The 13,661-nt window shown below is 50.0% G+C and overlaps 1 protein-coding gene across 6 annotated transcripts in view; it reads left to right on the forward strand.

Moving 5' to 3' along the window:
- The window catches only part of ARNTL (aryl hydrocarbon receptor nuclear translocator like), a 66,514-nt gene that overhangs the window by 31,246 nt on the left and 21,607 nt on the right, over positions 1-13,661 (forward strand). For 2 of the 6 annotated variants that reach the window (XM_044258865.1, XM_044258864.1), the window contains exons 2-8: positions 2,482-2,610; positions 5,320-5,444; positions 6,337-6,489; positions 8,802-8,840; positions 9,139-9,180; positions 10,711-10,868; positions 12,538-12,617. In XM_044258865.1, the coding sequence (XP_044114800.1) occupies positions 6,350-6,489; positions 8,802-8,840; positions 9,139-9,180; positions 10,711-10,868; positions 12,538-12,617 (459 nt within the window). In that variant the 5' untranslated portion in view covers positions 2,482-2,610; positions 5,320-5,444; positions 6,337-6,349. Of the gene's footprint in view, positions 1-2,481; positions 2,611-5,319; positions 5,445-6,336; positions 6,490-6,531; positions 8,841-9,138; positions 9,181-10,710; positions 10,869-12,537; positions 12,618-13,661 lie in introns of those variants that run through there. The other 4 variants (XM_044258868.1, XM_044258869.1, XM_044258867.1 and 1 more) reach the window with 3 other exon arrangements.

A 13,661-nucleotide genomic window follows, 5' to 3' on the forward strand; every position in this document is an offset into this window, starting at 1 on the left:
TGTGTGAAGCCCCGGAGACTCTTCTTCTTGAGTTCCACGGAGAATGAGGGGACTGAGGGGGAACCAAGGGGACCACCAAGCCCTCCCCAAGCACACTGCACAAGTCTCTTCGTGCCTTGCTTCCTCTGACATCCAGGGAGCCTCTAGTTCAGAAGTGGGTACACTTGTGGCCCCCGATTCCAAGACCACAGGCCAGGCTCTCCCACGAGTGTCTTCACTGTGTGTCACCTGGATGGCAGCACCAGAGCTGGCCCTAAGCTCCCCCTGGCAAGGACCCCTCTCCCAGTTACCTGTGGTGTCTTGGAGCCCCTTCCCTGGGCTCAGTTCTCTTTTGGAAATAGCACAGAGGTGGTTTTTTTTTCCCACCTGTTTCATTCATTGTCTTACATTGAAATCTCTATTTCCAGAAATACTTGTCACAGCTGATTCAGCTTCCTTACTTGGTCCAAGCATGTAAGAAAGGACTTCTGATTTTTTTTTTTTTTAAGATTTTACTTATTTATTTGAGAGAGAGCAAGAGTGAGAGGGAGAGTCGGGGGAGGGGAAAAGGGAGAGCAGACTCCCCACGAGCAGGGGGCTTGAAGCCAGGCAAGGCCTTCTGATTTTTATTTTGCAAGATATAGTGCCGAAGTTTATGCTAACATTCATTATTTCTATAAAGTAAATTTGAGTATTGGAACAATTGGTCCAAATAAGAAATTTCATATGGAGTTTGGTACCGAGAAGCTTTGTCCAAGTTTCAGAGAAGCCGGGGGGACAGTGAGTGAGGTGTGATCCCGGGAGCCCCCTAATAATGAGATCATGGGGCGGAAGGGCCACAGGTGTAAGGAGAAGGCTCAAAAGGCTTCTCTGAGGAGATGCCACCTGAAAGCACTTGAAAGGAAAGCAGTTCACCAGGTGACTGGTGGGTCAAGGGAGCCACACCTGCAAAGCACCGTGGGCACAGTTGTGGCCACGTGCTCTAGAGAACTTAAGTACTCCGGTGGCCTAGCGCTTTCAGCACAGGATGTGCAGAGCAGGGCAAGACGGGACAGGACGCAAGGCGAGCAGGCGCACCTGTGGAGGTTTGATGTTGCCTGGCAGGGCGCTGCTGGAAGGCTCAGGGCAGAGCAGTAAAGCCACGGAAGTGTTTTAAACAAGGGGGTGTCCTGTCTGTGACTGGAGTGTGGAGGGGCGAGTCTTGGGGGAGAGCAGCCTGGATGGTGGCAGTGGCCAGGGGACAGAGCGGGGTGGCTAGATCCCTCCGTTAGAGGGGTGGTGGGGTGAGGGAAGGAGAGGGCACCCACGTGGGTTCTGGATAGCTGGTCTGGGGCTGGAGAAGAGCGTGGGACCTGCGTGGGGAGGCAGACCAAGGTGGAAGGACATATGGTAAGCGCTCGGGCAGCACTGCCCTGGGGACTTGGTGTCTGTGTGGGGTGTGGGCTTGGGGAATGGAAGTCCAAGATCCCGTCATGATTTTGCACGTGTCCAGACTGGCTCCCAGAGTCAGACAGCGAGGGTGTGTGCATCGGACTGCACAGAGGAGTAAGCTGGGAGGACGAGAGCAGCCGTGGTCCTGGACACGGATGCGAAGACCTCTGTAATGATCAAGCCCCAGGTAGTCCAAGGGCCGCAAGAAGGAGCCAGCGGAAGGGGCAACCCCACTAGTTTTGCTTTGTATCAGGAAGGTCAGGAAAGGCCCTTTCACAGCCTGAGTCTCGCCCTCTCAAGGCAGAGCCAGGGCGGAGTAGAAGGGTGGTGGGCGCAGCCTCCCGTGAAGCCTGGAGCCGGGCAGAGACCCCTGTCCTGCCAGCAGGAGAAGGCAGGGCCACAGGCCATTTTAACTCAAGCGCCTTCTCACCACTGACTCCCCTTCACTCTGGGTGCCCGCCCTGTGCTTGAGCGTCCCGGACACCATCTCCAAGCGCCTTACTGTGCCTGCAGCAGTCTTAGAGACGGGCCCTGCGCACGCGTGTTCCGGCTTAACGCTTCTCAGAGGCCTGTTTTCCGGGGCTGCTTGTCCGCCTTTGGGCAGCGGCTCACATGGGAGAGCCTGTGGCTCTGCTTGACTTTGATGTGGCTTCTGGAGCCCCTGTGTCCTCTCACCATGTGACCTTGCCGAGTGTCATCCTTGAGTTTCTCTCGTCTTTGTCTTCTCATCCAGTGAAAAAAAAAACAGAGTATCTACCTCAGAATTATTTTCGGGCCTCAGTAAGTGAATCTCCGTAACACAGTCAGAATGGAGCCCGACGCGAGGCACACTCACTATAATTTTATTGCCTGGCCCAGTAGGAGAAATGAAAAGTCCAATTATCTTGTTTCTCTTAAGACCACATCCAGGAATCCATGTTTAATCATTTCAAAAGACTTGTTTGTCCTAAACGAGCTGGGCTGGCAAGCCTCTCCCCACTGAGCCTCTCCCTTAGCTAACAGGAGATTGTGCCGTGTGCCTACCCCCAAGTGACCTGTGTGGGTTTTCTTTTCTTGTGGGCCCCACTGTAGGTTTCTAGAAGATGTTGAGTGCCTGAAAGGAAACGACAAACCATGAAAATCGCTTTGAGGTGACCCATCAGTCCAGTGGTCCCTTGCTCCTCCCAAGGTGGATCTGAGCTTCAAGAACTCTAACTTCAGGTAATAAAATCACACCCCCAGCCCCACCTGCTATCACTGGCAGCCCCCATAGTACTTCTTTCAGGAAGTGTGGTTTCTCCCCACAGCCCAAAAGTTGGGACAGTCCACCTTGTGCAACAGTCTAGCTGGTCAAAAAGAGGGAGTGGGGGCCAGAGGTGGCTCCCCATGTCTGTCAGGTGGCCCAGAGGCTCACCAAGACCCCGAGGGGAGGGCTCTGTGCTCCTCCCTCATCTGCTTCTCTTCATGTCTGTCATTATAACTTCTAACAGCCACCCATCCATGCCTTTGATGTAATTAAATGCTTCTCAAAGGATAAATTGGAATTACCAGGAAATTCCTGAAAGTGAAAAGTCCCAAGAGGACGAGGGTTTGTTCTACCTAGTAGTAGAATGTATTATGAGGCCACAGTGACAGATAGTGTGGTACTGGATTGGAAGTAACTAGATCAAAGGAACAGAATAGGAAGTCCAAAAATAGATAACAATCAATAAAGGTGGCATTTCAACTGACTGGTAACAGAATGTCTGGCCTAGTGAACGATGTTGGCACGGTTCTCTGTCCACTGGAGGGAAAGAAGTCTCCAACCTTAGGTAGTATACCAAAAGTAATTTCCAAATGGGTTAAGAGCTATATAAATAAAACTATAAAAATATTAGGATATTTCTATTTTGGGGTGAAAAAAGGGCTTTTTAAAAAAAATCTGTCACTTTTAGTATCACATATAAATACTGTAAGCCAAGTTAAAAGGCAAAAAGGGGGTGGATATTGATGACATCTGTGACAAACAAGGAATGACTATTCCTAATGTACAAACTTACTCATTCAACACCTATTTATTGAGTACTTACCATATGCTAGAAAGCGTTCTCAGCTACTACGGTGCAGTGAACTAAACTCAATCCCTGCTCTTCTGATGCTCATAGTCTAATGGACAGAAGGCTAGTAAATAAGTCGATTATGGATCAGGGGCCATGGGAAAAAGTGAAGCAGGGATGGAGGGTTGCAGCATACAATATTCAGAGAGTATCACTACACTGCGGAAGCAACGTTGGAGAAGAAATAGGAAGGAGAAAGGAGAGCAGTGGTTAAACTTGGATGTCTTTGTAAATGTTGAGCTGGTGGGATCTTCTGACGAATTGGCTGCAGGTTGTAAAAGGAAGCAAGGAGTCAGGATGACTTCTAGTATTGGGGCCTGAGCATTCAGAAGTTCCAGTCATTGACGTGAGCATCACTAAGGGGCTTGGCTTGGGGACAACCAGGGATTTGGATTGATTTAGTTGGAGGTCTTTGTTGCATACTCAAAGGGAGACCCCAGGGAAGTGGTCCTCTAGGTTTGGCATTCAGGAGTGGTCCAGGCTGGAGGTAAAAGTAGGGGAGTTTTCCGAGCCTTGATCCTACTGGGGGCAGTGAAGCTAGACCAATCTCTTAGGGAGTGGCTGTAGATAGAGAAGGTCTGAAAACACCTTCAGGACTCTGATGTAGAGGTGAGGGAGGGGGACGAGCCTGCAAAAGAGGCCGGTGTGGAAAGGGTGGCCACCATGATAGAAGGGGTCAATGAGAGGGTTGCCTCTCCAAAGCCAAGAGACAAGAGGGACAGATCAGCTCTACCAGGTGTCCGGATGGGGCAAGTAGGGAGGGAATGGAGAATCAGCCACTGGATTTAGCACTGAGGAGCTCCCTGGGGAGCATAATGGGGGCTGTTCTATTGGAATGATGAGGACAAAAGCCTGATTTGAGTTGGCTTATCCTGAGTAAGAGGAAAAGAATTGGAAACAGAGAAATGGGGGTACTGACCAGAAGGGAATGGAGTTCAAAAATACATGTGATCTTTCCCCCCAAAATGAGTTGTTTGTATCCAGACAAGGGTGATCCAGCAGGGTGGGGAGAGTGGACCGTCCTGGATGAGTGGCAGGGACAGAATTCCAGGGTGATGGTCTTCAGGAGTGAGACAATGGCGTCCCCACCTGTTGGAGGAGCAGAATTCCTACCAGCAGCAGCTAGGAGGGCTGGTGGTTGTGCTCCCTTTTCTCAGTGGAGTAGAAAGCCAAGTGTCTGCTGAGAGTTGGGATGGAGAGCTGTTGGGGGCTTGAGGAGAAGAGAGAGGGTGTGGTGTTCTTGGTCATGGAGAGGGGAATAAAGCGAGCAGGGGGTCGAGGATCACCGGGCGGCGCTGGTGTTGGAGGTGTGCGAGGTTGTGGATGGCAAGTGAGAGCAGCGAGTTCACTGTGTGCTTTTCTCCCCCCAGGTTCAGGTGCGCAGGTGAACATGAGTTAGGAGGCCCATCCATACTGAAGAAAATGTGGTAGAAAAACAGGACATGAGTGGGCACAAAGGAAACCAGAGCAATGCCTATAAACATAGGGACAGCATCCGTAATCATTTAAAAATGCAAGTAAAAACCAATGGGGTTTTGTCCTTTCCTTCAGATTGATAAGAGCTCTTGTTGGGAATATAAATTATCGGAGCTCTTTGGCAGCACAGTGTTCCAGAATGTACCAAGACCTACCACGTGTGTTCCCTTTTGTCCTGCTTTTAGACATTTAGACTGAGCGATAATAGCTCTAGTGCCTGGAGTTAGAGCACTGAGATGCTCCCTCTAGCAGTGGCTGTGAAAGGGAAAACTTGGCCCACACCTGACCCTAGTGCACTCGTCTGTGGGCGGAACTGTAATCAGAGAGCGGAGATCACAGTCCCCTTCTTGCTTTGCAGATGAAGGAACTTGAGCCCAGAGAGAGGGAGTGACAGCCCCGGTCACGTGGTGTGGACCTGGGACCCCGTCCGTGGGCAGAGCGTGGCTCTCTTCCACTTGATTTGGAGTCGAAGTCCCTTGCAAGGTACTTGGCAGTCTCTTTTTTGGGCCAGCTGACTCCACGCTTATAAAATGCGAATTCTTGAAATGTTTTGCCAGTTGGTCTACAATGTCCTTATGTCCTCTATGCAGGTTTTCCTGGCAGGGGATGCTGGGCACAAAGGCTAGTCAGGGAAGACAAGACAGACTTTGCATGGCCCCATGCTAGACAGGGACCATATTTTCCTGACTCCCGAGAGGGACTCATGGTCTGAGAAAGGATATTTTCTGCTTTTCTGGGACTTTTACAGAAGTTGTAACAAAAACACAAAGATAACCAGTAAATCCTATTTATTTTATGGACTGGAAGAAAATAAAATTATAACTGTCAGAGAATATCTGGTCTTCTCCATGGGAGGACCACTGGGCTCTAAGTCCTCGAGCCTTGGGTTCTGGAATTATTCTTGCATGCCCTGGGATGGGGACCCAGGAGAAGCTACCCAGTTGCTCTGAACTTTGGGTCTTCATCAGAAATATGAGCAGGGGGTGCCTGGGTGGCTCGGTCAGTTAAGCATCTGCCTTCAGCTCAGGTCTTGATCCCAGGGTGCTGGGATTGAGCCCCATGGGAACCTGCTTCTCCCTCTCCCTCTGCTGCTCCCCCCACTCCCCACTGTGTGCGTGTGCTTTCTCTCAAATAAACAAATAAAATCTTAAACAAACAAACAAACAGGCAATATGAACAGGTTAACCTACATTATCTATGTTAACTCTAAAGCATATCAGCTGCTCTCTCCATCCCCACGTGTCCCTATTCCAGCTGGCCCGGGGAAGATGGGTTAGTGTGGTAGACCAGTAGCCCGACCCTCCACAGGCCCACCCTGGCCCTCCACCATGGTAGAAGAGCATGTAGAAATCACCTTTGTGCCTCCTTGTACCAGTTCCAGACCTCCAATGGCTGACCAGAGAATGGACATTTCTTCGACAATCAGTGACTTCATGTCCCCGGGCCCCACCGACCTGCTCTCCAGCCCCCTCGGCTCCAGTGGCATGGATTGTAACCGCAAACGGAAAGGCAGCTCTACCGACTACCAGTAAGGCCTCCTGGGCTCCTCTTCCTCTGGCTAAACTTGGTGTCCGTTCCCGGCACATCGAGGGGCCAACTGCTGTTCTCCTGGAAGAAGGGGTCCTCTTTGTGGAAAGGGATGGAAATGAAAGATCCAAGTTTAGGTGGCCCCACAGTGGGGTTTTGTTTTTGTTTTGTTTCGTTTTTGCTTTTATCTTCCTCCCTGGATTGCAAGCAGGAGGGAGCCTCCAGCCCTGCTGAGGCACTCCATCCCCCTTTCTCTCCCCAAACTGTGCCACATCAAGGGAAAAGGTAGAGGCTTAAAGCCAAGCGCTACCTTTCACCTTTTTCCTCCAACTACCTTGGCTCCTTTGAGCAAGATAGCTAAGCATCTGGAGGTACTCTCCGTGGTTTCAAAGAGGACTTTGCCTGAGGCTCTCTCTGAGGAAGTCCCCAGTTGCTTAATGATGTTCGTGGAGGGAGGGAGTGAGTGCAGGCCCCCTCTGAAAGTACCATAGGAACATTGGTATGGTCCTGAAACCTTACTCAAATTAGTGTGTACCTGTTTTATTAAATAGTATTTTTGTTTCTTTTTAGACGTGATGGCTTTTCTTTTGAGTAAGTAAATTTGCATATATGTAGCCAACCCTTTACTGTACAAACACTTAGGGAATAAACCGCTGCATAGAACATTCAAAGGCACGTTTTGTTTTGTTGAGGCAACTGCTTGGGTTCTTATCCCCTTGTCCACTTAAGAGCTTTTCTTTTGTTTAATGAGGGAAACATCTCCAAGGAGGTATCTCCCCCACAGCAGATGTCCTTTCTGCTGAAGTTCACAGGTCGAATTTGGGGAGCACAGTGGCTGAAGGTCAGATGCCCACTAGGAGATGCTATGATTAATATGTAAGTGACCCCAGATGATTGAGCAAGCCAACGCCCAGGGGATGGAGAGTGGGTGTGAGGCCCGAGAGGGTTCTTCTGGAGCAGTCCTTCCCCAACAGGGAGGCCAGGAGATGGTTTCCAAGGACCACTTGCCTTGGGTGGTTGGAGTCACTGGTGTCTTCTAAGTCCTCTGCTATCTAAACCTGTGGTTTCCGACCTTGTCCCCACCCAAGACCTCCAGGTTTCCCTCCTGGAGGGAAACCCCATTTACACATCTTCTATGATTCATGGAGACGCTATAATTAAGCACCCCTCATCCCTTTCCCTGACTTTTCAATGCGCTAATTGTGTCCAGTAGGTCAGGCGGAGCTCTCTTCACCTGAGTTGATCATCCTGGCCTCAGGGATCAGCTACAAGCCAAGACAAAAGGGGAGGGAGAGTTTCGGTTTTCCCCTGTGGCCTGAATCCCGTCTTCTGCACTCTAGGACTAGCTAGAGAAACTCTGTGCCAGTGAGGCAATCAAGGGCTCCTGGGTGGGAATCCCTGTTCTAGAACGCCCACGCTGCGATTTGGTGCTCCTGAGAAAAGTTGTTTTTGCTGTTGAGACTACATTGTTTGAAGGGCCAGATCCCTCTGTTCTTACAGGATGGAAGAGAGAGGCCCAGGTGCCAGGCAGTTCCCTCCTGGTATAAGCTTAAGCACTGGAGAAGGGTGTGAGGTGACCCCAGGGTGATTTGGAACTCCTTCCTTGGAGGATTTTAATCTGTTTTCCACTAAACCATGAGGTGCCCTGAAACCTGGATCACTGGAGACTATAAAAGGGAGATAGATCCCTGCTGTGACCCGAGGACCCCCAGGGGCCAAACAGGGCTCCATGGCCCTGAGCCCTACTTGTTTCCTCTCTCCCTGGTCCTTGGGCCTCGGGGGTTCCCACCTGGCAGAGACCCAGAACATTGTGTATCTGTGTCTTTGAAAAGCTGCCTCAGGGCTCTGCTCAATGCTTCTTTGTGGGTTCTCTGGTCTCCCCTCCTCACTTCACCCGCCCCCACCACCAAATATATATGTATGCACACGTATATTTGAGGCTTGGTATGTTTTGCAAATGAATAAACTCCATTTATCCAGAATGATGAGGGAAATAAGATACTATAGTTAGTTATTAAGAATTTCCATAAATGCTCTGTATTCCCGGTTTCTAAAATAGGGACTAAAATATGTTAACAGCAAGCTCTGTTGATGACCACACGTAACTTTTGTTTGATCATCTGGGAAACCAGTCCTAGATGCATAGTAGGGCAAGCTGTGTGTGTTCGACTAGTCTGCGTCGATAATCAATACTATGGAAATCTGAACTTTCTGCTTATTTGGTTTCTGGATAAATGCAATCCTTCCATGTTGTAAGAAGCGGCTTTGTATGTCTTTCTTAACAAATACTCACGTTCTCTCTTGTTTTTTCAGAGAGAGCATGGACACAGACAAAGATGACCCTCACGGAAGGTACCATGAACCTAGTCATGACCTTCATCCTGTTAGCTATTTTCCTTGCATAATTACATGTTCTGTTACTTGGTACAGGTCCCACCTGTGTCCTTGATTGGGGAATAGGCTCAAGATGCTCACTCCCAGGCCCCCAGGGTGGCTAACAAGAGCCCTTGTGTTGGAGACAGATGACAGGGATTAAGCAGGGAAATGAATGAAGCTGAGAAGAAGAGAGAGATGTGTAAATTGGCCATTAGTCTCCCAGGGATTGTGTTTGATCTTGCTTTTTTCTTTCCCCCCCTGCCTTCCCTTCCAGGTTAGAATATACAGAGCACCAAGGAAGGATCAAAAATGCAAGGTAAGCATAGACCTGTCTGTCTATGTCAGCATCTTGGTTCTGGCTGCCCAGAGTGCAGCTGAGGCAGCTCTGTGTGTCTGGTCCCTGTCGGTCTAAGCATCCTTTCAGGGCTCAGGGTGGGAGTTGATGTGGGCTGCCTTCCACTTGTCCTCTCCACATGGAGTTGGCCTTCACTCTTGGCTGTCTGATCACATTTAACCCAAAGGGGACTTCAGAAGTAACAGGAAACCTTTCCAGGCTGAAGCTCTTCTCCAGCGGTCTCCAGCAGGTTCCTCGCTCCTTCCTGATTCAAGGGCCTCAGAGGAGACCTGGCTCAGTGACCCCATCCTTGGGCTGGGCCTTGCCTCTCAGAGCAGCCCGTGTTGCATTGCAAGGCCAGACATGGGGCTGCCTTCGCCCTTGAGTAGATTCTCGAACTTGGTCCCTCCTGCCTCCAGCCACACTTGCTGACCCCATCCACGTGGGTCTGCTCTCCTCCCAGTGGCTCCAGGCCCTCTGAGGCTGTCCTGACACAGATCCAGGGTTGCAGAATTCGACTGGCCCGAGATTTGTAGCTTTACCTACACGGCCTAGCCTTGGTGGGAGGTCCCTCTTGGTGGCTCTGTTGCTATGGCAGCAAATGACATTTCCACTGGTGATATACCTCCATAGGGGACAGTCACAAAAGGCAGCTGAAAACAAGTCAGGAAGAGCATGTGTGCCTGGGGAAGCATCCCTTGCCTTGACGGGCAGCCACTCCTGGGAGGGACGAGTGTGACATTCTTCAGAGGAAGCCCTTGGGGACAGATGTAGCATCTGCTGTGTCTTGGTGGAGTCATGGTTGACCCAATGATGGCAGTGCTAGTTACCTAGTGACTCAGTCAGTGAGGCTCTGACAGGCCACGCAGTGGGTTCCTCACAAACCTCTGAGACCCGTTACTCCAGGATCACCCCCCCACCCCCCAGTGGCTGTCCTAAGTGCTTTGCTCTTGTCAGGCTCCACGTCCCTTCTCTTTCCCACAATGCCCATCTTAAAATCCAACCTGACAGATGCTGAGAGGAAAAGAAATGAGAACGGGTGCCTAGGTGGCTCAATCTGTTAAGCGTCTGCTTTCGGCTCAGGTCATGACCCTGAGTCCTGGGATGGAGTCCCACATCGGACTCCCTGCTCAGCAGGAGTCTGCTTCTCCCTCTACCCGCTGCTCTTTCTCTCTCTCTCTCTCTCTCTCACTCTGACAAATAAATAAAATCTTTTTTTAAAAAAAAAAAAGTAATGAGAAATTCCCTATCCAGTTTACTCTGAGAAGACAATTTTTGTTCTATTTCTTCTTAATTCTGAGTATGTGGAAAGCATACAGCCAACTAATACTGACCCCGGGGTGGGGGGCAGTGAGGCCACTTCTTTGGTACCTTTAGTCGAGTTCAAAGCCTTGTGCAGATTCTAAATGTGCCCTGTCGGGGGAATGTCAGAAACCGTGGGAACTGACTTGTCATTGTCTCCTTGAGGCTCGGCGTCATTTTCTAGAAATCCTTTTTCCTGTCGTTGTGCAGGGAAGCCCACAGTCAGATCGAAAAGCGGCGTCGGGATAAAATGAACAGTTTCATTGACGAGCTGGCTTCTTTGGTGCCCACATGCAATGCCATGTCCAGGAAATTAGATAAACTTACTGTGCTAAGGATGGCCGTTCAGCACATGAAAACATTACGAGGTAAGACGGTGGGCTTTGTTGTCTCTGATGCCCTGGCCTACCAGTGTTCCATCCCTGGCCTAGGGTGTGCCTGAGGCCCCAGGACCATGGTCATTATTTGCCAGTGTGGAGCCTTCAGCAACAGGCCTCTCCTTCCCCACTGTAGACCTGATGCTAAATGGAGTGATCATTGAGTTTACGTGGGTGTCCAGGGGGATTGTGCAGTCAGTCCTCTCCGGGGGGTACACGTGTATGTGAGAAGCAGGCTCCGTGCGTGTCAGAGGACCCACACCTTCCATGCGTGTGGGTGCCTGGGCCCCACTCACCCGGTGAGCCCCATCAGAAATGCAGGTGCCCTTGGAGACCCTGAGAAGTCTCCTGCTCTTTGTAGGAGGAAGATTCACCCTGGCTCCTTTCAAGAGTGACTCACTGGGTGATGGCTTTTGTTTCATTTTACTGTCAGGGATGAACACTGATGAGATTTTCATGCTCCTGGAATTTTCCCAAACCAGATAGACTCTTTATGAGGGAGGAAGTATTTTCCTTCTTCTCTGAACATGGGGTGGGTGAGAACACAGAAGCAGAGCAACGTGGAAAGGACTTATCCAAACCGCCGGAGAAATCTGTAGTGTCGCAGGCCCTTCAGTGAGTGCTGGGCCTGGCAGGTTCTGTGGCCCGTCTTGGACCTTTGGAGGAAATTGGAAAGTGGGTGCTCAGTCAGACCTCTGACCTGCGTGGCAAAAGAATTGTGTTTTTATGAACATGGCAGCATCGTGTCCTATGCTGTGAGCATGTCATCTAAACATTCCTATTAGGGAAAGTTCTAGAGGTTAAGTTAGTATAAGCTAATTTTCATTAAATTGGAAGGAAACGAAGGACAAATCTAGAGTTCTGTCAAAAGCAGGGGTGGGGCGCAGTGTGTGCCTCGTTTGTTGATATGAAAGTCACAGACACATTCTGTCAACCTCCTTCACCGTGGTACTGGGAATTGTAACTGATCTTTTCCATTTTATTTCCTCACTGTTCTAACCATTTTTTCAGATTCCAGGTCATTTGCTGCGGGCATTTTTCTCTGTTACTATACGATGCCTGTTCGAGTTCCCTCTACGATGCCAGATGGATGGCCTTTTAAGCATCTCGTCCCCTTTCAGCCTGAGGAGCCAGAGTTGTATTCACTGAAGCAATGCATTTCTCTGGGTTGCTAAGCTCGTTTACCGCCCCGCGATGAGGCAGCTCTCCCATTAAATGCCTTCTACAGTATATTTATTTACTTGGGGCCTGGCTGACTGGACGTTCCCAGGAAGGCTCAGTGTGGTCATCTGAGGGAGCTCTAGACAACGCATTTAACATCAATCCTGGGAGGAGGGAATCTTCCCAGGAGCTGCTGTCAGTTGGCTTCCAAGGCTGCCTTCTCTCTTTGAAGCAGATTTTTACTTATGTCTATTACCTCTTGGCTCCCCTACGGTGACCAGAATAAGCCTGTTAGGTTCCCCTGGGCAACAGTTTTGTCTTTTCAGCGGGTTCTTTCCAAAGCCTGATCTAATGCTGTGTCCGTTAAGGAAAAAGAAGAGAACATCAAGTCCCAGGTGGTAGGGACTAGGCCACATCTGGAAGGTCAGAGGCTTAGTGGAAGGAGCCATTCCCTGAGTAGAAAGTGTACAAACTTTTTTTTTTTTTTTTCTTCCCTAAGGTGCCACCAACCCATATACAGAAGCAAACTACAAACCAACTTTTCTGTCAGATGATGAATTGAAACACCTCATTCTCAGGGTATGTCACAATCATGAGCTTGTTTTACACATCCTTAGAAATTTGAGTGAGGTAGCAGAGTGTGGGAATTTGATGTCTATACATTGGACATTTTGAGGCCCACTTTGTCTTTTCAGGTCTCCACATCTGTCTAGACTGTCTCCACAGTCCTTCCACCCTTGTTTAGACAAAAATTGAAGGCCCAGGCTACTGTGATTTTTCAGTGGAAGGAGGCAGGATTTTGTTACTCATAGGTCGTCAAGAACCCCATTCTGGCATGAAGGTTTTAGAAAGGGACGGATACGGGTAACTAAGGATTTGTCTTCTCGTCCCCTGACTGCTGGGACAAAAACATCCGTGTACATCTTGACACCAAAATCCCATCAAAGCAAGAAAGCTTCCAAAGACTCCTCTGCCCAAGGAGGAAAAGAAACGGGGGAGATGAAGCTCTCCCCTCTCGCCCATCACACTCGCTGGTCTTGCTCGTCCCTGCAGAGAGGCAGTGGACATGGCACCGCGTGAACATGTCTTCTGTGTGGAGTCAGGTCTGCCTCTGGATAGAGTGAGATCAACTTGGAAATTAAAGGGAAAGAATCGGGATTCAGAAGCCTGTCCTCTTGCAAACTGTGAACAGAAAAACGTAACCCGCCCCTATCCTCCCGCGGCCAGGGTGGACCTCGCTTGCTAAACCCCATGGCATCTGGGCACATGTTTTTGAGAGACATTTTGCCAGGCCTCCGGCTCTGGGCCACTCTGTTGTCATCCTGACTTTCCGCTCTGCCTGGCTTCTGGTCCTTTGTAAGTCTGGCCTCTGAAATTCATTCCCTCTTCATGTGTTCTCTAATTAGAAAGCTTTCAGCTGCAAGGAACAGATGACCTGGTGAACAGAGAGGGTTTTGTGTCCCAAATACAGCTGGTCCTGCGGTAGACCAGGAGGGGCTGGTGCTGTGGCTCAGTGAGGGCGGCCAGAACCAGGCTCTGTCTGCCTTCGCCAGCAGTCACATCAGGCTTGTCTGCAGTCTGCTTCCTCAGTGTAACCACACCAGCCAGACACAAGGGGCAGGG

The sequence above is a fragment of the Neovison vison genome, chromosome 7 (assembly GCF_020171115.1).
Source record: "Neovison vison isolate M4711 chromosome 7, ASM_NN_V1, whole genome shotgun sequence".
Classification (NCBI taxonomy): domain Eukaryota; kingdom Metazoa; phylum Chordata; class Mammalia; order Carnivora; family Mustelidae; genus Neogale; species Neogale vison.